Source organism: Henningerozyma blattae, chromosome 2 (genome assembly GCF_000315915.1).
Source record: "Henningerozyma blattae CBS 6284 chromosome 2, complete genome".
In the NCBI taxonomy this organism is placed as follows: Eukaryota; Fungi; Ascomycota; class Saccharomycetes; order Saccharomycetales; family Saccharomycetaceae; genus Henningerozyma; species Henningerozyma blattae.
Genome location: NC_020186.1, coordinates 635,103 through 659,990, shown reverse-complemented (window position 1 = coordinate 659,990; position 24,888 = coordinate 635,103). Strand labels below are relative to the sequence as shown.

General features: G+C 30.6%; 11 protein-coding genes across 11 annotated transcripts; 4 read left to right on the top strand and 7 right to left on the bottom strand.

Annotated features, from left to right (window-relative positions):
• Nucleotides 1-139: 139 nt before the first annotated feature.
• On the top strand, nt 140-898 carry RRG7 (Rrg7p; the record flags this gene model as incomplete). The annotated part of the gene is made up of 1 exon (XM_004178599.1): nt 140-898. The coding sequence occupies one exon, from the start codon at nt 140-142 to the stop codon at nt 896-898; it is 759 nt and encodes a 252-aa protein (XP_004178647.1).
• Nucleotides 899-1,164: 266 nt separating this feature from the next.
• Nucleotides 1,165-2,526, bottom strand: SLY41 (Sly41p; the record flags this gene model as incomplete). The annotated part of the gene is made up of 1 exon (XM_004178598.1): nt 1,165-2,526. One exon carries the CDS (start codon nt 2,524-2,526, stop codon nt 1,165-1,167), a length of 1,362 nt encoding a protein of 453 aa, XP_004178646.1.
• Nucleotides 2,527-2,926: 400 nt separating this feature from the next.
• On the bottom strand, nt 2,927-4,750 carry SNU66 (U4/U6-U5 snRNP complex subunit SNU66; the record flags this gene model as incomplete). The annotated part of the gene is made up of 1 exon (XM_004178597.1): nt 2,927-4,750. The coding sequence occupies one exon, from the start codon at nt 4,748-4,750 to the stop codon at nt 2,927-2,929; it is 1,824 nt and encodes a 607-aa protein (XP_004178645.1).
• A 606-nt stretch (nt 4,751-5,356) lies between these two features.
• NOP58 (RNA-processing protein NOP58) lies at nt 5,357-6,910 on the bottom strand (the record flags this gene model as incomplete). The annotated part of the gene is made up of 1 exon (XM_004178596.1): nt 5,357-6,910. One exon carries the CDS (start codon nt 6,908-6,910, stop codon nt 5,357-5,359), a length of 1,554 nt encoding a protein of 517 aa, XP_004178644.1.
• Nucleotides 6,911-7,418: 508 nt separating this feature from the next.
• On the bottom strand, nt 7,419-8,264 carry DGK1 (diacylglycerol kinase; the record flags this gene model as incomplete). Its single annotated transcript, XM_004178595.1, has 1 exon — nt 7,419-8,264. The coding sequence occupies one exon, from the start codon at nt 8,262-8,264 to the stop codon at nt 7,419-7,421; it is 846 nt and encodes a 281-aa protein (XP_004178643.1).
• Nucleotides 8,265-9,155: 891 nt separating this feature from the next.
• On the bottom strand, nt 9,156-10,107 carry RPL20B (60S ribosomal protein eL20; the record flags this gene model as incomplete). Its single annotated transcript, XM_004178594.1, has 2 exons — nt 9,156-9,673; nt 10,107. Coding segments are annotated over 2 exons (519 nt in total).
• Nucleotides 10,108-10,746: 639 nt separating this feature from the next.
• On the bottom strand, nt 10,747-12,129 carry SPS4 (Sps4p; the record flags this gene model as incomplete). Its single annotated transcript, XM_004178593.1, has 1 exon — nt 10,747-12,129. One exon carries the CDS (start codon nt 12,127-12,129, stop codon nt 10,747-10,749), a length of 1,383 nt encoding a protein of 460 aa, XP_004178641.1.
• Nucleotides 12,130-15,601: 3,472 nt separating this feature from the next.
• On the top strand, nt 15,602-16,687 carry SFG1 (Sfg1p; the record flags this gene model as incomplete). Its single annotated transcript, XM_004178592.1, has 1 exon — nt 15,602-16,687. The coding sequence occupies one exon, from the start codon at nt 15,602-15,604 to the stop codon at nt 16,685-16,687; it is 1,086 nt and encodes a 361-aa protein (XP_004178640.1).
• A 2,406-nt stretch (nt 16,688-19,093) lies between these two features.
• On the top strand, nt 19,094-20,035 carry TBLA0B02780 (uncharacterized protein; the record flags this gene model as incomplete). Its single annotated transcript, XM_004178591.1, has 1 exon — nt 19,094-20,035. The coding sequence occupies one exon, from the start codon at nt 19,094-19,096 to the stop codon at nt 20,033-20,035; it is 942 nt and encodes a 313-aa protein (XP_004178639.1).
• Nucleotides 20,036-22,689: 2,654 nt separating this feature from the next.
• TBLA0B02770 (opsin family protein) lies at nt 22,690-23,751 on the top strand (the record flags this gene model as incomplete). The annotated part of the gene is made up of 1 exon (XM_004178590.1): nt 22,690-23,751. One exon carries the CDS (start codon nt 22,690-22,692, stop codon nt 23,749-23,751), a length of 1,062 nt encoding a protein of 353 aa, XP_004178638.1.
• A 603-nt stretch (nt 23,752-24,354) lies between these two features.
• COA6 (Coa6p) lies at nt 24,355-24,699 on the bottom strand (the record flags this gene model as incomplete). Its single annotated transcript, XM_004178589.1, has 1 exon — nt 24,355-24,699. One exon carries the CDS (start codon nt 24,697-24,699, stop codon nt 24,355-24,357), a length of 345 nt encoding a protein of 114 aa, XP_004178637.1.
• Nucleotides 24,700-24,888: the final 189 nt, after the last annotated feature.

Below are 24,888 nucleotides of genomic sequence, written 5' to 3'. Positions count from 1 at the left end.
TGTCTATAAGACTTACAATCGGAAAATAGAATTAAATTTGAACATTTATCAAATAAGAAAAACGTATAAAAACATTACTAAAAAAACAGCTATTATAAATTCATAACGTGGCAAACTCTATTATTTGAAATATAGAAAAATGCTTACTTTATATTTCAAGCCATTTATCTCAAGAAGGCTATATTCTTCTTTGAGCCCAAATTACAATGCTATAATTCTTAAATTTATTGAGGAAAACAAAGCAACATCTACGTCCACTGTATTCCAAGGTACTCTATATGAATATACTGTAATGAGAGAATTATCAAATAAATTGCTAATGAAAGATCTTAACAAGATAGGTGGAGCTGGTGACAAAGGTATTGATATTGTTGGAAGTTGGCCAATTTATCCAATATATGAAAAAATGAATCCAATCTTTAAATTATCAGAAGATAAAATCCTTAAGCGAACGAAGATTAATGGAGCATTTGTAAAACCGCTGAGAAATAAATTAGAAGAAGAGAATGCCAACATGAAGCCTATCAATATTGCAGTACAATGTAAAGCTTTCCGTACATCAAAAGTTTCTCCACGAGATTTGAGAGAATTAGTAGGAACGTACACTTCATTATTTGCAAATCCTTCTGGAAAATATAATAAGGCTCCTATAATAATTTTCATGTGTTCACCAAATTTACTCACAAAAGATGGGATAAATTTGATTAATAGTGTCTCAATACCGTTAATATACCTCCGTGTAAATATGATCCCCTCTCTCGGTAACCAGTATATTTATAACGAAACAACTTTGCAAGAGCAAGGCCATATCGTTAATTATTACGAAAATCTTCATGCATCTAAGCTACTTCAATCATGTGGCATTAAAGAATGGTTAAATTTGCGAGCTTATGATTGATTAAATATCATCATCTTCATTAATATTCTACTAGCAAATATACCAGTTATGCAATAACTGGTGATTATAATATTTATATTATTCGAAATTAATATGTATACATTTGTATGTATCTATATAAATATATTGTGGGGGCTTTCCACATTTCAGCAAATGACAAAATAAAGATCAGAAAATAAATAATTGTTCTAAAAAGTTGCTATTGCAAGATGGCAATGCCAATGATGATAACGATAGAATGAAGTAAAACAATAAGTTTAGAAGAATTAAATATCATGTGTATGCGAATTTTTTCTTTGAACGCCCCATCTATCATAGCCATATAAACCACACATGGTTAATGATAAACCAATAATTTGCATAACATTCAGTTTTGACTCCCAAACTAGTGAAACAGAGATAATAACAATCCGCTTCATAATATTGGCGACAGAATAGTTAACAGAGGACAGCATGCCAATTAATTGAAAGGCTAATAATGCTTGAATAAAATGAGATAATGCATGTGATACAATTAGGATAAAAACCCTTCCTGTTAAATCATGGAAAATACTTCTTTCACAAGTTAACTCGCTTGTTAAAAATAATGGAAGAGTCATTAAGAAACCCATACATGAACAATAAAACAAGATAGTTATCTTATCTAAATGGGTTGGTGAGATAGATTTATCATCTGAATGAGTTTCGTTTTTTTTCCCCGATGGTAGTATACTTTTACTTTGTTTAACAGATAATATGTTCTTAGCAAAAATATTTTGTGAAACAAATATTATCATTGCAACAAAGGCATAAACTAAGCCACTAAACTTTGAGCTTGATGATACAGAAATTTTAGAAGCTTTCTTACTTGAAGTTGAAAAGCAAGTGACTATAACACCTAACACTAGTAGAAGAAGTGTATAATAAGTCATTGGATTGTAAACTTTATTCTCCAATACTTTATAATATAATACTGTCATCAATGGAGAGAGAGCTTTAACAGATTGAACTAAAGAAACTGGAATGACAGCTGTAGCGTTATGAGAAGCAATATGGCCTACAAATTGGAAGATACCCATTGGAAAAGTAGTTAAAATAATTAATTTGTAGGGGGATAAAAACTTACCAATAACTTGTGCCTTAAAATCACCATTCAAATAAGTTGGTAATATACCATCTGGAAAATTCATTAAAGCTTTAGCAATTTTCGTGGTTCTAATTTGTGGTTTCTGGATATAATTTATAAGAGTAACAAAGGAGACACATAATGATGCACTGAGAAGGAATTGTAATTCAGTTAATGCGACAGGATGAGGAAATCTTCGAAGGACAGCCTTAGTTAAATTACTGGAAATAGATGATAATACATACCAGAATAAACATAATACTGTAACATCTAAATCTAGATCCGGCATATACTTCTTCATATCATCTGATAGTAGACTACTGATTTTTGATTTTAGTTTTATAATATAATCATTTAATAATTCTCTATTAGATTTAATGTTTGGCCTAGGTTTGCTATTGTATTGTAACCTACTTGGCTTGAAAACACCCTTTGGAGGCTCACTAACTTGATATAATGATGAATCAAATAAATTTGTGTGGAGCGTATGACGCTGACTTGCTTGAGTCGTTGTAGAAATCATAATGACTACTGTATAATGTGATTAGATTTTATTCAAACTATTTTCATTTATTTCAAATATTATCTCATACGAATAAATAATTATTCGTATTAAATGTACAATTTTTTAAATAACATATATGAGACGGTAATAATCATTATTCTCAATAATTATAATACAATATAACAAAATCACATTTTATTCGTGTTTATTTTTCCAAAACGCGTATAAAGGTTTGACAGATCCAACAATTATTTTCGTGCTCATCGCTTTGTTTTTTTTCTTGTTTTCCTTCTAGAATATCACCCAAAGGAGCCGAATTTTTCAACAATACAGGCTAAAAATTAGTGACACAAATTAAATGTGAAGTATTTTGATACAACACTTTGTAGGTGGTTTAAGGGCCAATGATCGTTGAAGCTTACTGTTCAAAACCGAACAGTTGTTTCAGATTGGAATTTTTTTTCCTAGCCTCAATACGAGCTTGCAATTTGGCTTTCTTTTTGTCATTACTCCTTGTTCCATGAAACTTCTGTGATAACTGCTTATAAGCTTCTTTGGTTGTTAAAGTATTACCATCTTCATCTGTGTACTGTAAGATTACTTCAGGATTATAATCTTTCAATCTAACGGCTTGAATATCGTTCACTTGTTTAACTATATTATTTCTAATTTCCATCTTGTTTCTCCGCACTTTATCATAATCTTCTTGTGTCGTGTCAACTGACGCAACAAAATCTTTTGACAGCTCGTTTAATCTTTCATCCGGCTTTACAGTATTTTTGGCTTTAGTAGGTAATGCATTCCGTTCTTGTAAGAATTGTAGAGTTGAAGCTAATCCATCATGAAAATTTGGAATATTAGATTTTGTAGGAGTCTCATCTTTAGTAATTGGCTCTGAATTAATAATTGATAAATTTTTACTAGCATCTTTTGGAATATTGTAACTATCCAACTTTGCAGATTCATTCTCTTTCTCATTATCAGTTTCTGATTTGTTATCAAGTATATTCGATTCCAATGTCTCTAGAAATACTGTATTCTCATCAATAGTCAAAGTATTAGTCCTGCGTTTCCTCAATGATTCTATATCTTTTACTCTTTGCTTTTTTTCTAATTTTTCCATAAATATGTCTTTCTCGATATCTTCTAAACTCCGCTGCTTGGCTTTTAGTAAAGTTTTATGTCTATTGATTCTAGCATCTCCAACTATATAATCAATTTGATTATCGTCTATATCCACATCTTCGTCAACTAATTCAACCTTTTGCATTTTGGTGGGTATATTTACCGACGATTTAAACATTTTATTCTTCATGTTATTACCCATCTTCTTTCTTTTTTTAATTTTGATCTTTTTAAAATCACTATTATCATCTGAATTATTATCTGAATCTTTCATATTTGATAAATTTACCTTTAATTTTGTTTCATCTTTATCCGATAGCTGTGATTCGTTGGATAAATTTTGTAAAGTATCAATTTTGGCACCTATAATAAGAGAATGTGAATTTTTCACCACAGATTTATCATCATCTTCTTTTGCAATATCTATACTTGAAACATTTAAGTTGAAACGTCTTTTTCTTTGTTGATTTAATTTTCTCAACTTTAGTTTATTTAGATGGTCTTCCTCATGGATTAAATCTTGATTTTCTAACATAGCATCTTGAATATCGTCAGCTTCTTCCTCACTTTTATAGTCTAATATGTCCTTTTCTTTCAGGGTCAATATGGTTGGCTTATTATTCCCTAATGAGGAAATGCTATGGGAGACATTCATTATAGGTAGATCGGAGACAGCACCTATATCCTTATTATCATCTTCCATATTACGTTCATCTCCAATGTGTATTTTTACTTTATCATGCTTTGTTTTACCTACATTCGATAGCCAATCAACAGTTGCAGAATTTGAATCTGCCAATGCAGATTCTGATTGTCTCAGACGTAGCTTCTTCTCTCTCAAAGATTTGAGCCTATTTATAATTAATGTAGATTTATTATAATGCTCTTCGCTTAATGCCTTAAAATTTCCATTTAGCTCATCAGTAGTGGGTTTCAAACTAAAAGTGGCATTATCGTTATCATCGTTATGTATTTTGCTATTTGAATTGTTGTCATGATCGTTTGTAGACGATGACTTCCTAGAGTCTACACTATTACTAGTATCTAAAAGTTTTAATCCAAGTTTTTTTCTCAGTTCATTAGTTTCATCAATAGATATAATGATATCTTTGGCCATTACTTTAGAATAAAAAAATAAATTCAAGGAGGTGTCTGTCTGTATGCATTTTTACGATTAGTAATTGTTCAGTTGCAAACTCGTTTTTCTTAACTAAATTTCTTACATTCTTAAAAATACGCCGGTAACTTAAACAAAACGGGTGGAAAAATTCCGAGGTATTAAAATAATTTAATAAATAGACAGATAAATATTTGGCTTTAAAGGTTTTTAGACTCAATATCTAATGAAGAATGTCCATAACTTTATTTCTTTAAACAAGTCATATAATTTTACTTACTTTACTTTTTAGCATTATTTAGAAAAGGATAAATCATGTATAAATGTTTAAAGCACAGCGTAAAAGATCATCTTAATAGTTATAGTTATAGTTGATAAGATTTTATATAATGAGACTTCTAATTTACAGAGTATACAATGTGTAGTTTGATAAGATAAAGGATATACCAGTTGCTTTCAGAATGAGCGTAGCATTAATGACTAATTTAGAAAGGTGCACAAAAGAGACACATAATGGAGGAATTGGGGAAATGAAAATAAAAACAATTAAGAAAAAAAATGACCAGATATAATAATTATATTAAAATAAATATGCTAATCCTTTACTTATTTCTTTTCTTTCTTGGATTTTTTATCCTTTTTATCCTTCTTTTCCTTCTTGTCTTTCTTTTCCTTCTTGTCTTTCTTTTCCTTCTTTTCCTTCTTTTCCTTCTTTTCCTTCTTTTCTTTCTTAGATTTCTTCTTTTCTTCTTTTTCTTCATCTTCATCTTCATCTCTCTTTCTTTTCTTATCCTTCTTTTCCTTCTTTTCTTCAGATTCATCTTCACTTTCATCGTCAGAATCAGCTTCAGCTGCTGGAATAGTATCAGCATCAGCGTTATAAGCTCTAGCTTCGGTTATTTCAACCTTTTTAGCTTCACGAACAACCTTTGGAGTAGTTCTTAGATCTCTACCTTCTAATTGAGACAATCTGTTTTCTACCTTAGTTCTAGCTTCTAAACCAACATCACCAGCATCATCTCTATCTTCAGCTAAAGCATCATAACGTAGGGAGACGGCAGCCTTGGCAGCTAAAACTCTAGCAATCTTACCCTTATTTTTACCAGTAGCTTGGCCAACTAAAGAAGCATGGTATAATAAACCATATTTTGGAGTATCATGCTTAGTCTTTAAAGCTCTGAATAAAGCTTTTTCAGCACCTAAGATTTGGATAGTAGAAGCTGGTGATTTGGCTAAAGAGATTAAAGAACCAGAATGAGCAATTAATCTAGCACCAACTAATTCACCAACTAATTGAGTCAAGTTTGGAGCGATAGCCTTCATTCTTGAAGATAGATAGTTAGATAATTGTTCTCTGTAAGAAGCAAATTCAACGATTTGTTCAGCTAAAGCTTTAATGTTATCTAAATCAGTTGGAGTAATTTCAGTACCCATAGAAACTTCAGCGGCAGTTTTAACACGTTCTTCAATTTCTTCTGGCAAAATTTCACTCATATCAGTTTCAGAAGCCTTAGATCTAATACCCATGGTTAAGATTAATCTAGCGTATGCAACAGAATCAGTGACGATTTTGGCCAATTCTGGGAAATGCCACCCGTACCATTCCTTACATCTCATAGCATATGTATTTAATTCTTTGTCTAAGTCGTCTAATAAGGCAATGGCTTGAATAATCATGACATCAACTTTATCAGCAGAGAATTTTAATTTATGACGACCAATGGAATGGGCTAAACCTAAGGACATTTTGTTTAAATCAGAATCACTCAAACCTGGTAACAAATCTGGTAGGTATTCCTTAACAGCTCTATAGATATCTAAAGTGACAGCATCAGAAACAATGTTAAGGTTTAAGCCCAATTTATTAATAGCATTAGCTAATTTAGTTTCAGAAACAATCAAAGTGGTTTTCTTATCTTTTTTAATTTCATCTAAAAGTTTCTCTAATTGAGGAGAAACCTTACCTTCAATGATGGCAGTAGATTCTTCCAAGGCATTTGCAGCAGAGTTAAATTTAGAGAAAGCTGCAATTTTAAATTCCTTTAAAACTTTGTCAGTAGTATCTAAATCTTGTAATAAACTGGAGGATTTATAGATTTTCTTATCAGAAGCCTTTAATAAGGCATAACCTGCTGGGGTTTCAGTTAAAACGTAGGACATTTTAGTTGATTTCTATCTAAGTTATAGTAAGGATTACCACACACAACCACTTGATAAGCACTCTTTACAGATCTTCTTCTAAAGCTGGAGTTAAAATCAGAAAAACTATCAGTAAAATATATTAATTAGCCTTCTAATGAATTTTTAATATTTTTTCATAAGACTTATTCGTTAAGAAATAAAATCTTATTCGTAGTATTTTCGAGATGAGCTCAAAAATTTTCATCCCGATGAGCGTTTGAAAAAAAAAAAATTTCAGAAAAATTGCCAGATCACGAGGTCCATGACGCAAATTATTGAAGCAGTGTCACAAAATCATGAAAAGAGAAAAAACAACAACATATAATTTAAATAATAATAAAACAAAATGATGTTGAGTAGTTTATAAAATAAAAGCATATATTAATGTATATAAATTAGAAGTTATAAATTAGAGGTTATAATAAATAGAATTTTTTTCTGATTTTTAAATTTTTTTCTTAAATGAAAGAATGTTATTTATCACTATTTATTTTTGACAAGTTATAAAGACAATCTTCAAAAATATAGCAGACAATACAGGGATGGTAAAATTATCATCCCAATTAAATAAATCAATACCTTCACTTAAAGAGCCAATAAATCCAACAGCTAAGGATAATCGAAACAATGATAGATGACTAGTTTCTACAGACCATTCTATTTCTCCTGGTCTATTAACGTGTGGATATTGAGGGATAAAATAGCCGTATAATACGTAGGTGATGATAACACCAACGATAAAAGCTGCAGCAGAGCCTGCCAATGATTTATTTTTTGTGACTTTTGGTGTTAAATGACCGAATATTCTACCAAAAGTAGAAGCTGCAGTATCACACCAACTTAATAAGAAAACTGAGAGCAATGCAATGTCTTTTGAAAAAAAAGTGAATGAGAAACTTAAACCCAAAAGATACCATAACACACCATTATATGTATGAATCTCTTTTTTCCGCATCAAGGCTCCCACGGTATGACAATACAATTCATTAAAACGGAACCAATTCAACCTTATCAAATCAATAGCAAAAATAATTACAAAAGCCACTTCTAATGGAAAGGGTACATGTTTATAATTGATATTTTGAGTATATAGATATAATGTAATAAACCCAATTGAGGAATGCAAAAATTTTCTTGGGATTTCATACTTTGTAACAAAATTACTAAACCATTCATGTGAGCGTAGATGTATCTCGGTTACGGGCAAATGCCTATTATCTATTATAGTTTCTTTTCCTGATTTTTTGGTGGAAATAGAGGATATTTTATCATTTGTATTTTTTTGAGTTCTCTTTTTCAAAGAATTTCCAGTCTGATCAGTAGTAAGCTTCATGGTTTCATATCCCCCATTATCGTGTTGCTGTGAAACGTTATTTGATAATGTTAATATGTCTTTTTGTAGTACGGTCATAATCTAGTTGGAAAAAAAAATAGGGGAAGTGACCGTGGTATTGGCAACACAACTTTTATCTAATATCTATTGGAGGTTGATTAGGTAACAGAAATGATATTGGAGTGGTAAAGCGATACAGAATAAACAATAACAAAAATACTAATACATATATATGTATGCGTTCTCAGTAAACTTTTTGTGAATTTCTGATTTTATTATTTTTCCTTTTGTTTGTTTGTTTGCTTTTATTTATTTTCCCTGAGATGAAAAGTCTATTTTTTTAGGATCAATTCAGTGAAAAATATATATATATATATATATATGTATATATAGAAGATAATTATTTCGTACTTATACATAAACAAGACGCAAATATATACAATTGAACAGATAAAAGTAAATCTTGTAAGATTAGATATTATCATCTACGTATTAATAAAAACAAGGTTTTCCAAACTCAACGTCATGGATTAAGTCAAATGAAATTTCAGAATGCATCGAACATTCCACGGAATAATCGAATTATCAGCCGAACTTAACGTTTCATCGGAGTTGATAAGCTAGAAACAGGAGACACATAGTTTATTTGGAAATATTTTTGATACAAGGATAGAGAATAGGAATAAATCATTATACTGAACTACAACATTTCACTATTAGATTATATTTGATAAAATAAAATACAAATGGATAATGTACTTGAATCTAATTTTTTAAATTTTAATAATGAAAGCTATAAATAATGGAAAAAGTTATAAGAGTATTTAAATTTAATCAATTAATATTTAATATTTATGACGATAATAAAGACTAAAAAACTAAATAAATAGCTTAGTAGAAAGTAGAAGGTCTCTTGTAAGAGAAAGTCTTGGTAGACTTTTGGACTCTGTGTGGTAATGGGAATTTCAAATCCTTGGTCAAGAATTGCTTGACGTATGGTCTCTTAACATCAGCAGTCTTTTCGATTTCAGCAACCTTTAAGATGTGGATGGATCTGAATCTGGTTCTGTGTCTGGCAGCCATATCTTGGTACAAGGTTTCGACAGCAGCAACTCTGGAGACATCTCTGACTTCCTTGTACATGTTGTGAGTACCAGATCTAGAGTCGTATCTAACCCAGATACCGAAGTTCTTGACCTTAGTTGGGTGAGATTCGTGGATTTGGTTAACAGTGACAACTTCACCAGAAGCCTTCTTGACCTTGTGCAATTTTTGCAAAAAGTACCAGTAACGAGACTTAGCAACAACTTCGTTTGGAGCAAAGATTCTCATTCTGAACAACTTTGGTTGTGGAACGGATTCAGTTGGCAAACGACGGCCAATAACTTGGTATTCTTTCAAGTGAGCCACTAAAACAAAAAAATATAATCAGTATCAAAAATTCATTCGAGATGAAATTTTCAATCATAACTTATTGTTAGTAATTTGTTTATTTCTATGCAATGGAATATCGATATATTTCTTCATGGATCTCGCATATTGATCATTATAACTCAACATAATCTGACTCAACTATTAATTTTACCTCAATGCATTCTCTTGTATACCAATTAAAATTTTGAATAATCCACAATAATATATCAATAATAGTATATCTGTTGTACTCACTTTTTACACTAGTTTTCCTTTACTACGGTGAAATTATGTCAAGATTAAACACTAAAAAGACTCTTTATATTAAAATATCACTTTTAATAAATGGTATAACAGTAACACTAATGATTTTTTACTTAACAAACAATTTTGAAGAAAAGTTGACAAAATTTCCCATCAAAGCCTTACTTGTTGCTTGTGCGGGTTTTGCTGTGTAATACTAGGTCCATCGTCTGCATTATCATCCCGTACGAGAATTCGCAGTGAGAAACAATTACGTTCTGTCTCCCACTAGCGGGCTGACTTTAGAAGGAGCTTCCAGTAAGAACTGTCTAGAGTTAGTGGGAAAGTCCTAGTAAGCTAGTAGGAAGACACTTCTGCCTGGGAGAAAGTTTCACTATCCTTTAGAAAGAAACTTTTGTTCCGGTGTGTTTCCCAGGATATTTGTCCGACGGTAATTCTCGTAGGGGGAATTTCGGTGATTGTGGTATTCCAATTTTATTTTTCAGAATTTTCAAGATTTTCTTATTGTTTTTAAAATACCTGTATAAAAAGTTTTTTAATGATGTGCGGATGGAATGGAAAAACAAGAGCAGGAATGAAAAATAAAGGGTACACAAATTTTGTGCGACGGGATATGATACGTCACATATATATATAAAATAAAAATATCTAGAAAATGTAAATTTAAATTTTAAAGCATTAAAAAAAGAATATATATAATTTTTGTTAATACTCCATGTACAATTACTCGTATTTATACTAGACAGAAAAAAAAAGTGGATTGGCTTGGTAGTTTTGTTATTAAAAATAAGATTGTTTCAATCATTTAAAAAGTCAAAAGAGCTTGACTTTCTGGATCTAATAGACTTTCATGTTCCGTAGTATGTTCTAGATGAGGGGCTTCAATGACTTGGGAAGTAATGATCATTGGACTCTTAATCTTGGCTTGCTTCTTGGCTTCCTTTTCTTCTTGTTTCTTTTCCTTTTCTAATTGTTTTTCTCTTTCCTTTTCCAATTTTTCATTTCTCTTTTTTTCAGCCTTAGCAGTATCTTTTTTTGTACCAAAAGCTTCATCTCTTAATTTACCAAACACTTTGAAACCTGCCTTAGCTGCATTCAATGGGGTCAAATCCTTTTGTTCATCTAATGAGATATTAAACAACTTATTCAAATGGATAATAAATCTAAATGGTAAGAAGATCACTAATCCAATATCTATAATGATTACAGGAATCAATCTTTCCACAAAATTACCAGCTAAAAACACAGATCTTGTACTTTCCACACAATAGTTACTACGGTTCAAGATAGCTCTATTGTTGGGCAAATAATTAACCATAAATTTCTCGAATGAATTATTGCATGGCAATAAGATTGGATCTAAATTACCTCTAAACATTGGCTTGTTTTTTGTATTAATATATTGATTATAATATTTTCTCCAATTAATAATTTGTGAATGAGTAGGTTCATAGATATTATCATTAATAGCTTTAACAGTGGAATTAGTAACATTCTTTGTATGCTTGGAAACAAATCTACATGGCATCATAGCTTCATCTTCTAAATTTTTAAAAGTTTTAGTCTTTATAGATGGAACAATTTTTTCAGTCAAATTCAAAGTATGATTCCCAATATTGTCAACCAATTTTGTAATTGGATTGAACAATTTACCAACTCTAGAATTTGAAACACCATTTACTACATATCTTGTATTAGCAATAAAGATTCTTGTAATAGCCACTTTGTCCAAAGATTCACGGGTTTCCCTAACCAAGGGGTAATTCTTGACTCTTTGTACACTCTTCATATGATTAACAGGTTGGATTTTTACAGCAGTATTTTTAGGATTAACTTTTGATTTAGATTTATCATTAAGAATTGGTGGTGAAGTACGATTCACAGTAGGTTTAGTTAATTTTGGAATCCCCATGTTCAAATCAGTAGTATCAGTTATTCTAGTATTTGAATTATCTGTATTATTTTTAATTTGAGATGGATCTTTATCAGACTGAGGAATGTTCGAATTGTTTGAGTTATTTTGGTTTTGTAATAGGATATGTGGTTGAAAGCGGGATTGTTTAGTAGCTTGCATAGACACTAAAACAGTGTTTGAGTTTTCTTTACGAAAGAAGCCTGATGGGCGGGTGGTGGTGGTGGTGGTGGTTATGTTATTATTATTATTCTGTCTTCTATGGAAGATAGACATTTATTTGAGGTTGCAAACTTTTGATCAATTTCTGGTTGTCGAACAATTTATTTAAGATTTATTTTCTGGTTTTGTTTTTGTTCTTTCTTTTCTAATTATGTTGTGAGGTAGAGGATGGTGGTGGGCAGTAGGTTTAAATTGTATTTATTACGGTTGTTTTTGTTTTCTTTTTTTGTAGTTCTATATTTTTTTGTAGTTGTGTATCTGTTGCTATCTTAAGTTAAAGGTACGCAAGTGGTGCTGACTCTAAATGTGTTGTAGCAAATAAAAACAGATCAAACTCCACTTTATCAGATACGTTAGAGGTGGGTACTGATAAATAGAATGAGAATGATTATTAAAAAGAATAAAATTTAAGCTATAGAGTGGATGAGAAAGTACAAGAAGAGACATTTAAATATTTATAGCTGATATTTGGTAAGTAATTTCGTTTTTGTTTTTTAGTTTTGCTGTCACAGGGGCAGTTGATTTTGTGTCACTACACGCGAAAGCTGACACCATCGGTAATTTGAATATAGTTTTTATTAAAAAAAAAACCAAAAAAAGAAATTCCCGAATAAGCCTATTATTATCTTCTCTTGGTAGCTAAAGCGATCAAAAAGATATTTCAATCAATAACAATAAGTTGAATGATCCAAGAACTAGCTAGAATACTACAATACTAAGATTGAAACTCAATATGTTTCTACAACATACAATATACTAACCAATCTTGAGTATACATCATCTCTTCTTTCTAAAGACACGATTGTTACAGTTCCCTTAGCATGTGCAAATGCAAAAAAAAGCAACAACAGAGGAATATGCAATAAAAGTAAATATTGGAATTTTTATTTTTGAAACAATGTTCTTAGGAACCTTACCATTCATCTATACATATATTTTTTCAATACCAAAGGCCCATTCTTTTGATTTGATTATATTAATTTCTTTTGATTTTGATATGATTTAATTTAATTTAATTTAATTTAATTTTATTTCTTTTTCTTTTTCTTTAACCCATTGAATGAAACTTCTAACCCAGGTATTGAGCCCAGTCTATGAGAAATTTCTACCCAATTAGGCAATTGTGCCGCCATGATCACGAGCCACGGAAGAGCGCGACTACTTCCAGATTTAGAAACCACCGTCGATGTGCCGCCCGGAAGAAATTTCCGAATATGACGGGATCTGTCCAGCATCGAAGCAGCTCTTTTTTTTCTTAAAAGCCGCGGGATTTACGACGGCTCTAATTGGTCCCGTGGAACGGCGGATAATTACTGCAACAAGCAGTCTACGTAGCCGTATACGGTAACAGGGTAAATACATGGCTAATTATATTGAATTGCTGAATCTGGAAAGTCTCGCGGGGTCTTTTGGCGTTCCGATCTGTATGCATCTTGTACGAGATCCATTGTTGCGGAGTTCGGCTCCAAATGCTAGGTAAGAGTTTGTTTTTACGAGTGTTGAATTCTAATGATTACAAATTTAAATTTCAAAGGTCAACGCAGACTTCAAGCAAGCTTTTGTATTCGAAGCATTAGAGATGTTTGCAAGTTCAAGAATCAATTAGTTTGTTTAGTATAGATCCTTTTTGGAAATTATTTGTTTGAGTTTGATTTTGAATTTGAATGCTGGCATTTTCCAATGATTACTGAGACATTCAGTATATCGTTTCACTTTAGATATGTATTAGCCATCATTTCCGATGCCATGCTGGAAACATCAAAGTTTGTTATGTATTGTGCTACGCCACATTTCAAATTCTATGGCAAGCCAGATCTGAAATAATAGGCTTACAATTAATTAAAACTTTTGCTTACATCACAGCTATGGCAAGCACCGACGGAATTTTGAATCTATATGAACGCATCATTAAGTTACAGCGAGAAAGAGAGAAAAAAAATTGGACACTGAGTTAGGCAAGAATCCGGTGTGAAATGTGAAACCCAAAATGCCTGGCTTACTACTATGCCTCAGGTAAACATGTTTAAGAAATTGTAAATAATTTTGAGTTGTGAAATGTTGGAGTTTCCTTCTGTTCATGTAATCGGGTCTCGTTCTCTTTTTTTAATGGTGACGTGGTTCAACTCAGCCTTAAAGTGGAATTTTTATCCCCATTCGAATCTCTCGAGTCTCATCAAAACATAAACTCCAGAAAACTCCAAAACCCTCGTTTCTTAAGATCCCCAACACTATTAGTCTTACCTTGAACACTTGTTTACCTGACCCATTTCCAAAGCACCCTCTTATCTTGCCTTATTTTTTTGTTGTTATTGTTTTTGTTCGAGTCGTTTTAGTAACAAGGGAATCTTTATTTTTTAGTATATATTTCCTGATTTGTCGATTTCTCTATCCGATTTCCATCTAATGAAAATTTCATCTTCCGAAATTTTTAATTTTTTCAATTTAGTGTTTTTTTCCCGAATTATATTAAATCAAAACAAATCAATTTCCGAAAAAAATTTAAAATAAACAATTAATGGTTAGTTTTGATGAAATTTCCAATAACAACATATACTAATTAGGAAACTTTTCGATGCCTAGTACTATTGATCATATTATGATTTCAAAATATTTTAATTTTTTTAAATTTTTGCGTATTGTATTCTAAACACTAATGTTCTGTATCAACATGAAAACATGTTTATTCAAAACTAAGCTTTACTATTCTTCTTCATTGTTCTAAACAACTTCTACGCGTCTTTCTACACTAGAATTTTAACCGTGATCCATTTGATTCCAATCCCAATTGATTCTTAAATTTTTAAATTTGACTTTTACCCTTGGCTAACACCTTCTCTTCCTTGTTTCATTAGACCATAGCCTTTTTTTTGTCAGCGGAAGACAAATAATAATAATTCTGTTATTGTTGATTCCATTAATATTCTCCATTTTGGGAAAATATAGTACAATGACTAAGGTAAATAAAAAATAAATTGATAATCAGCGTTTACTACTGTTTTTTGGTCTCATTTGCTTATACTTCTTGATTCTTAAGCTCACATATCTATATGTCTTGCTTTTGTTTTGTATTTTCATTTTTTTGGATCTTCTTGTTTTTAAAAAAAAAAAAATTTGATTATATATTAAACAGCAATCATATTTTTTTTGCATTAAGATTTACATTTTTTTTTACGTCTAATCGTCTTTCTCAAATTTTTACTTTTTTCGATCTTAAAATTTTTTTGCATCATTTATTAATTAATATTTGGAAATATTAATAATAAAAAAAGATCAGACGTAACGAAAAAGAAAAAAATTATTCAGAAAATATTTACACAAATATATATGATTCTAATACATTGATACAGAAAAAAAATTAAAGCTTTTATATAAATTGATTGATAAATTTGATAAATTATACATATCCTGAAAAAACTTCCTTTTAAAGAATTTATAAATTATTATAGAACCAAAAAAAAAAAATTGCCACCCATAAAAACATCTCAAAAAACAAAAAAACATAATACTAGAAATCTACCCGCACGAAATGAATACCCTAGATGTTGAACCAAGCTTAATTTCAACTCCAAGATCTAAAACAATCGTTGACATTGTTCTTCCAAGAACTCCCAATAAGAAAATAAGGAAAACTACACCACTCTCGTTCACTATTAATAATGCTGAAACTGATACAATTATATCTAAAAATATTACAACACCTGCTGTAACAGCTGCCTTTAAACTTTCAAGAAAACATAAGATAAGGAAATTTAAGAAAAATAATCAATCTCAATACATTAATAACAAATTGAATGACTCCAAGATACCAAATCTAGTAAGTCCCTCTCCTATAATTAAAACTAGTTCTAAAAATATTCAACCACAATTTTTAACTCTCAATACCACCACTTATGAAAATGTTAATTATAATGAAAATACACCAACAGAAGATGATGAACTTCTCAGTTATAGTCCTTCAAGAATAAGAAATATTTATGATTCAGATTATACAAATAGAATTTTTAGTCCCATTTACGGCGATGAAGTATCATCTTCAACTTCAACAACTCCAACTTCAAATATAAGTTCAAATGATATAATAAGTCCATTTTCACCAAATATTAATTTGAATCCTTGGAATATTAATGGAAATGATGAAATTAATGAAGATCATTTTAACTATATTCCAGAAAATAATATATTTGACAGCTTACCATCAAATACTGCTTGTAACAATAAACCACTTTTAAACGATGTCACTCAAGAACTGAATAGAATAATACGATCATCTTTATTTAATAAATTTGATAATAACTTATCAAGTGTGGCAGATCAAAAATTAACAAATTCATCATTAATTTCTTCATCAGAAAATAATAATATGCATAAACCATGTCACAGATATAAAACACCAAAAAACCCTATATTAAAAATACATCCAAATTCGTTAAATTTCTTGGTAAGTTCATCCAAAAAATCTTTGGAAGATGCAACTATTTTTGCTACAGAAATAAATATGTTACTGAGTAAAGATTGTTTAAAGATTCCAAAGATCATATCTCCATTGGAGAAAGTTTCTATTCCTGTAAACTCATCTGTTAAAAAAAATATAAAAAACAAAAGAGAGATTTAATATCAGGAGCAAGATTTTCTTCAATGACTAGATATCACACTGCCAAGCATGAGAACTACTCGGAAGATGAAAATAGTGACGATAATGATGACGATTCTCCTGATATCGCTATTATAAGAGGGTTTGAATTTGAACAATCATTGGCCTCTACATTGTATAATAAAAATAAAAATAACAAAAGCATATCAGGAATAAAAAAGTGCCTGAGATGGGCTGACGAAAATGATGAACTTCTTAAATAAAAAAAACAAACAAAAACAGACTTATATTTTAAAAACTGCAAACAAGAAAAAAATATAAAATCGAAACAGGAAAAAAAAATAAAAACAAAAAAAACTATCATATGACCAGATTCGATTCTGATAGACAATCAATTATTTAGTATATTACTTTGTATTAAACTTCATAAACTTCCCTCTGCTTTACTATCATGCTTTTACTCTCTTATGAAATACCCCTTCCCTCATATCATATACTGACATTATTCTTTTTTCCTCGGCTTCACTGTAGAACAGTTGTAACAATATTTACTAACAAAAAATTACCTATAAATAAGAATAAACTTTATATAATACCAATAAATAAATTTTAATACATTCCCGTCACTTTACTTCATAAATTTGAGCTGTTTAGATACATCACAATAATTAGTACTAGTACCATAACTATCATCTGACGAGTATTGATATTAGCCGAAGTATTCAGATATCTAACAGTTATTGGGGTAATAATATTTATTGTTTCGATCGGTTACGGTCTGACGGAAAGACGTGTTCTGTTTCAAGTACTTTTCTTTTTAGTATTGATCTCCGTGTTATATAGTATTGATTGACATCTAGAACATCTCTATTCCGGCTTTTTCCTCAATATTACCATTACATCTTTTAACTTTGATCTAGTTCTTTCGCTCTTAGAGTCTTCCTCCGGTTATTCCGTTTAATATATATCAAATATGTTCGGCACATTACTTTCTACAAAACAACTACACGTCACTAGTGACATACAGTCAGCTCACACACTATAATAGTATCTACGAAAAGTTCTGCTTACTTATCAAGGCAGGGCCATTTCACATGATATTACGTATTTTGGTAATATTTGAAGAAGTGAACTATAGTAAAAGTTCCACAGCCATCATATTTCCAGATCAGTACATATAATTGCCAAGTTGTATACTATCAGTTATCTCCACACAGAATTTGCTGATTAATAACTGTTATTGGCTTGTCGATTAGATCACATATTATCTCAAAATTATCTGTTTTAGATGTAGTTAATTACAAAAACAGTATTCCGATGGCTTAAAAAAGCTATCGTCTTACCATTAACAGATATATTACATTTCTAGACCAGTGATCAGGATAAATCTAGCTCTAAGAAAAATTTTTCATCCGTTAGATGTAAGGATTTCTAGTTGAAAATGTACGCTAGTTTGGCTTATCCGTTTTGAAACTCCGAAACTGGAAGATTCCGCTTTAGAAGGAGTTTCGCGTAAACTAGTTTGATCTAATACGCCAAATATAGATTAAATAACATCTCGAAAAGAGGAGTCGGGACTAGTAATCATAAACAGTACAGAGATTAACATATTCTGGCTAATGTAATTCAGAATAGTGACGGAATTTTCTTGGCAAATTAATCGGTGTTATGGAGACTTATTAACTGGATGACAGTAAAAATAGTAAAAAAAGAAATGAGAAAAAAATAAAGATGTCATAATAGAAAAAATTCTATTAAATATTCTTTATTGACGTTTTTTCAAAATATCGTTTATTTTAAATTAGTGTCTACAAACACTGTAGTTCAAGTGAAGAAAACAAAATCTTTTAGTGCATCTCTAAGAAAAGCTGGTGTCAGTATTTCCGTTTTTTCTTTATTACAACTAGCCGTGATTAATTTTTTGTTGTTAATAGGTATTCATATTAGTATTTATTATTATATTCTCTTTTAGCATCTAATCTAGTAGTACCATATCACTACGGCAGTTACTAGGAAGATGTACTGTAGCGGGTATTAAAGTCTTGTGGAGTTTATTTTTACTATTTTGATAAGTATTAAATTACGTATCTCTCCACAAGAATCTATTAGTGTTTGTAAATCTTAATACAGTTCTGGAAGTATATATTCCAGTTTATTCGTTTCTTTGTATTTCTCCAGTCGTAACGTTTGGATAAAGGTATATAAGTAAGGTCGAATTTTGAATATTTAGTCTCTTATGTTGTCATGCCTCTTTTACATTTTAATTCTTTCTAGATTTATATATAGACAAATATAAAATAAAATAAATTAACTCTAAATTTATTGTTTAAATAGTCATTTAAACGATTTACTTTTAAGAATATCTCATTTTCATAAACATCAATCAAGATGATTCAAATTTCAAGTTTAATCTTTTGTACAGTAGCTATGATAAATTTAGCTACTACAGCTCCATTGGCTGACCCTGACTACAAGCAAAATCTCTTTTCAGAAGCTTCTAAGCCAGATCCAAACGAGTTCCCACCTCATCATAGACATAAATATGCTAAGCGTGCTGCCTCTGATTGCCAATTTCCAAATGGTAATGGTATGGTTGCTGTTCAAACTAGTGGTAAGAATGCTGGTTGGGCTATGCATGATGATCAAGAATGTAAGCCTGGTACTTGGTGTCCATATGCTTGTCAACCAGGTCAACTAATGGCACAATGGGATCCAAGTGCTACTTCCTACACTTACCCACAATCACAATATGGTGGGTTATATTGTGATAGCAATGGTAACTTACAAAAAGGTTTCAAAGATAAAGATTATTGTTATCAAGGCAAGGGAACTGTATCTGCTAAGAATAGTGCGGGTAGTACAGTAGCATTCTGCCAAACAGTATTACCAGGTAATGAAGAAATGTTGATTCCTACTGAAGTTGGTAGCGGTTCTTCACAAGTATTGGCTGTTCCAGGTACTGATTATTGGGCCAGTACCGCTGCTCACTACTACGTAAACCCACCAGGTGTAAGCGCCAATGATGGTTGTAAATGGGGCTCTACTTCTAATCCTTGGGGGAATTGGTCTCCTTATGTTGCTGGTGCAAACATGGATGATAATCAAAATACTTATGTCAAGATTGGTTGGAACCCTGTTTATCTAGAAGCTTCGTCGCCATTTAATAAACAAAAACCAACCTTTGGAATAAGAATAACATGTGATGATGAATCTCAATGTAATGGGCTACCGTGCACTATCGATCCATCCAAGCAAGGGGTAAACGAAGTATCTAGTAATCAAGCAAGTAAAGGTTCTGGAGACGCCGCCTTCTGTGTCGTAACTGCAAAAAACGGTGCAAAGGCTAATATTGAAGTGTTTTCAATATAAAAAAAATAAGACTATCATTCAAACTTTCCAAACTAATTGATCTTTAATTATCTTCTACATTCTATTTTTTTTATTTTTGTTTTTTTTTCAATTCTATTACACATTGTACTATATATATTTTACACTTTAGACAATTCACGCACTTACTCAAATTTCAATTAAACACTTTTTTTTATTAGTTGACAGTGTTTAGAATATTATTCCAAATTTTTATATCAGTTATTAATGACTGTACAAGGACTCTTAGTTTTTATTTTTCATTCTATTATGGTTTTCCATATCAAAATTGGGTACTAAGGCTATTTTAATTCATACATTCTTTACTATAATTTACTTTTCTTATCATTATTTTTTGCAAGTCTTTTAATCTATATATGAATTTATTTATCCATTCCTTTAAAACTTATTTATTCTCAATATACCTCTTATATTGTTTAACTATTTAAAAATTAATTATATTACCATAATAGAGAAAAAATGTTTTTAATCTATTCCATCTCTTTTACAGTCGCATTAAATGTATTGAAACCTAACGTTTCTAAAAGCTCTTTTCTACATTTTTGTAATTTTTTAAAAAAAATTTAAAGCATAGCATAACTAACTGTAATAAGAGACACGAGATCCAATCACAAGATCTAAACATATCTATGATTAACTTCATTTGTATTAATTTACAACATCATACATAAACTGTCACGAAAAGATTACGGATCACTGGAATAAAAGTTTACTAATATTACAATATTTACCAAAAAATTTATGGCATATGTTTTTATTGTTTTTCTTTCAAAAATGATAAGAATATTAAAAAAACGAAAAAACAGCAAACGTAGAACACGTATACAATAACTACAAACATTATGTAGTGATTTTAAAGACCTTTTTTTCCTAGGGGTTTCCAATTGCTTCGTGTACCTTTATTGATGCCGTAAAAAGACTATCGATCCTGCCGAGAAAATAAAATCTTAGAAAAAGACTAATCAGGGTTTAAGGTTGCTTGAGACTTACCAGCCGATCGCTCATCTTTACGGGGATAAAGATAAGTTAATACATAATAAAGTAAATGCATTGTTTATTATTATTGATCCTTTTTTCACTAGTTTATTCATTTCAAAAGAGATTATTCCTTAAGGTAACTTCTCTTCGGCAGCTGAATCCATTCATAACCGAACCGGTGATAAAACAATCAGAGCACTAATAAGGTATTGTGTTTTTGTTATATTTTTCCTTGATGATTATCGTGAGTTAAGTAAGTTATAAATATTAAAGGGAATCGGTAGATATGAAATCCCCTGTAGGAAACATATTCCCTATTTAAGAAAAGATCAACACTAGTGTACCTTTGATACTAGCACTACCTACGAAAACTGCCCTAAAGGATTCGCATCTAACTTCAGATACTGTAAGGATGTACGTGTTTTATCTTTGAGTATTGATACGTGTTAGAATAATATGGGTATCTTACATTAGTTTATATAAATATTTATAAAATCCCATTACGGATCGGGTCAACCTTCTCCTGATTTGAAAACTTCAATGTAAACATCCATTACCAGCGTTCCTATTGCATCTTACTGAAATTCTAAGTTGAATGGTTCAAATGACTCTGCATTACCTTTGGAAAAAAGCTGTTAAGGTTTCATCTAACCCCCACCTCTATCCTTTAATTAGAATGGACAGTTCCTACTGATTCACATCTGAAAGAATCTGGTAGTAAGGTACAGTTTTTACAATTGAATCCCTATAAGGGGGCGTGCTTCCACTTGAGCGAAGAATCCCATCCCTACGTGGGCTTCTTTGGGGGCTCATCTCCGGAAATAACCCATAGAAGATGCTGGAAAATAGGCTCAATGTTCTCTTTAAGCTCAGATACCTAAATTACTTTACCAAGTATATTGATGTAGAATTATAGATTAAAATGTCATACTAAATATGGCATTTTTGAAGAACCGTTGAAGCTATATTTCTGCATGACAACTAGGGCAACCTCTTCCCATTATTCCCTCCGTTAATTTACGTCTGGAGAGTTCTAATAATGGCCCGGACTGGAGATGGATTTTTACCTATTTTGGGTCTACAAGTGTCAATGGGTTCTATTTTTGGGGTAATTATGCCAGTTCCATTCAAAATTTTCCATGTTACATGAAACAATTCCTAACCCTATGAGCAATTTCTGAAGATTGCAATAATTATTTTGCAACACATTAAATTACTTACAAAAAACTTAGTAATAAGAGATGAGAATAAACAGTAGAATACACAGAACTACAAAATGAAAAAAAAAATAAAAATAAAAAAAATAACTTAAGTGGCGTGCTTTCGTTCCTATATTATTTACTCCCTACAATAATGCTTTGTTTTCTTTCGATTTTGATGTTTTAAAAAATAAAAGGAAACAGTAGAAATTATTAATATATAAGCTTGATGTAATTGCATTGTTTCTTACTAAGTTACTTAGACAACCCCGTTATGTGTTGTGTTTATTTGTTTCAACGAAGTAAACAAAATTCAATTTAGTATATATCTATTAGAAAAATAGTTTAAATTTTAATTAGCATAATATTTTCCAAATAATTATAATTAAAATTAAAATAGCAAATAAAAAAATATACTACAAGCAAAAAAATAAAAAATTAATTTTAATCAAATTACATATGTCGTCACTAGAAAATGGTTATGTAAATCTGTTTAAGAGAGGTAATAGAGCAGTTCATGTAAATCCTCCAACTGGTACCGATATTCACTTGACTGAAAGTGGTTCAGATTGGTTGTGGACTGTCTTCTCAGTTTTTGGGTTCTTAGGTGGTATTTATGCTATTATGTTTTTTTATGTCGAAAACAAAAAAGAATATAATAAGCTACAAAGATATACCATTGCAGGTCCATTTATTATTTGTATTTTTGAATCATTTGCATACTATACTTATGCATCCAATTTAGGTTGGGGTGGTATTCAAGCTGAATTTAGAGGTGAAGATGTTAGTCACAGTATTACAAATAAATATCCAAACGTTAGACAGGTCTTTTATTGTAAATTTATTGGATGGGTATTAAGTTGGCCTGTTCTTTACTTTTTAAATGAAATGGCTTCTCTATGTGTCCATGCAGGTGAAAATATTGATTTCTTCTTTTGGGATATTGCACATTCTCTATTAGTTCAAATTCTAGGTACCACCTATTGGATTGTTTGTTTGCTAGTTGGTATTTTAATTCATTCGACTTATAAATGGGGTTATTGGGTTATGGGTGTCTTTGTTTTGCTAACAATTGAAGGTATTAAACTAAAGAGACAAATTGTTGACTTGAAGATTAGAGGTTTCCAATTATGCGTCTTCCTTACCCACACTATCATTGTATTACTATACACTGTTTGTTGGGGTCTATCTGAAGGTGGTAATGCCATCACTCCAGATGCAGAAGCTGTCTTTTACGGTATTTTAGATTTATGTCTATTCGCCATTTACCCAGGTTATTTATCCTGGATTATTAACAGATATGATTGTTTACCAGGTATTAATACCTCTTTACCAAGACCACAGCAAACAAGCTCAGAAGAAAAACGTTATGCTGGTAAAGAATTGCCAATGTCACCAAGAAATTCAGGTGAAACTGCCATTGGTGATAATGAAACTGAAATTGAAAACAGTGAAGATGAGGAAGAACCAGGGGAATCTAGTTCTGCTGCTGCAGGTGACGCTCCTTCTGTAACAGTTTAAGAATACTCTTTTCTGAAATAATTTTAATTTTGACAGGACAGTCTAAAATTTGAGTTAATCTCTACTTGTTCTTTTTTTCTTTCTTCCCTCTTTATTCTGGCTATGTGTATTATTACACATCAATTTATACTGTCAAGAATAGTTACCAATTGGGTCTATGTCAGTTATTTATTCGAACCTCTTAGTCTTCCTTAATGATGGCTGAAAAAATTATTCTATTACACTAATCGTGTTTTTTACCTCTTTTTATTTTTTTTACCCTCTTCTCTTAATCATACCATGATTATATTCCAGGATATATTCCTATATTTTTTATTTCTCCTTTACATATAATTTTTTTTCCTCTCTATTCATGTAGTAACACTTTTAATAATCATCCATCTATATTTAATATAATTTTAATAAATTAATAATTCTCGAACTCAGTTATAATTTTTGTAGATAAAGAAAATATTTTTCCTTATATTTAAAACATAATAATGCGTATTAGAATATAAACTTTTGATATATAAAAAGAGTCGGAACATAAGAGTCTAGATATATATATATATATATATAGATATAGATATAGATATAGAGCTGGGTATAACTGTAGATATACAATTATTGCATATGGAGGAGTATTATCTTTTTTTCTAACAATGCTGGATTAACATCAACAAATGTGACATTTTCATTTTCTTCCATCAATTTTTTCTTTTTATAATCGACAAGTCTCTTATCATTGAAATAACGTACCCAAGAAATGGCACAATTTTCATTATATTTGTTTTTTTCTGAAGTACAAATATCCTTTGCATTTTTTGAATTGGGACTAATCACATCATGTGAATCTAGACAAGAGAAGTAAACATCTCGAGCATTCCAGCATTGATCTCTTGCGCTTCTTGTAAGCATATCGTCAGATGACTTCTTCGTAGAGAAGTAATCCGTTATGAATCCAAACATAATGATATTAGGCTATTAATAGTAGTAGTAGTAGTTTCTAGCTCGATAGTTCGTTTACAATTAAATATAATTGTAATGTATTATATGCATAATATCTATTATATCAAAATACCAGAACCCCTAATAAATGATTTTTACTATTTTTTTTAAGAAAATGGTGTACGGATTACAATATGCTAAAAAGGAAAC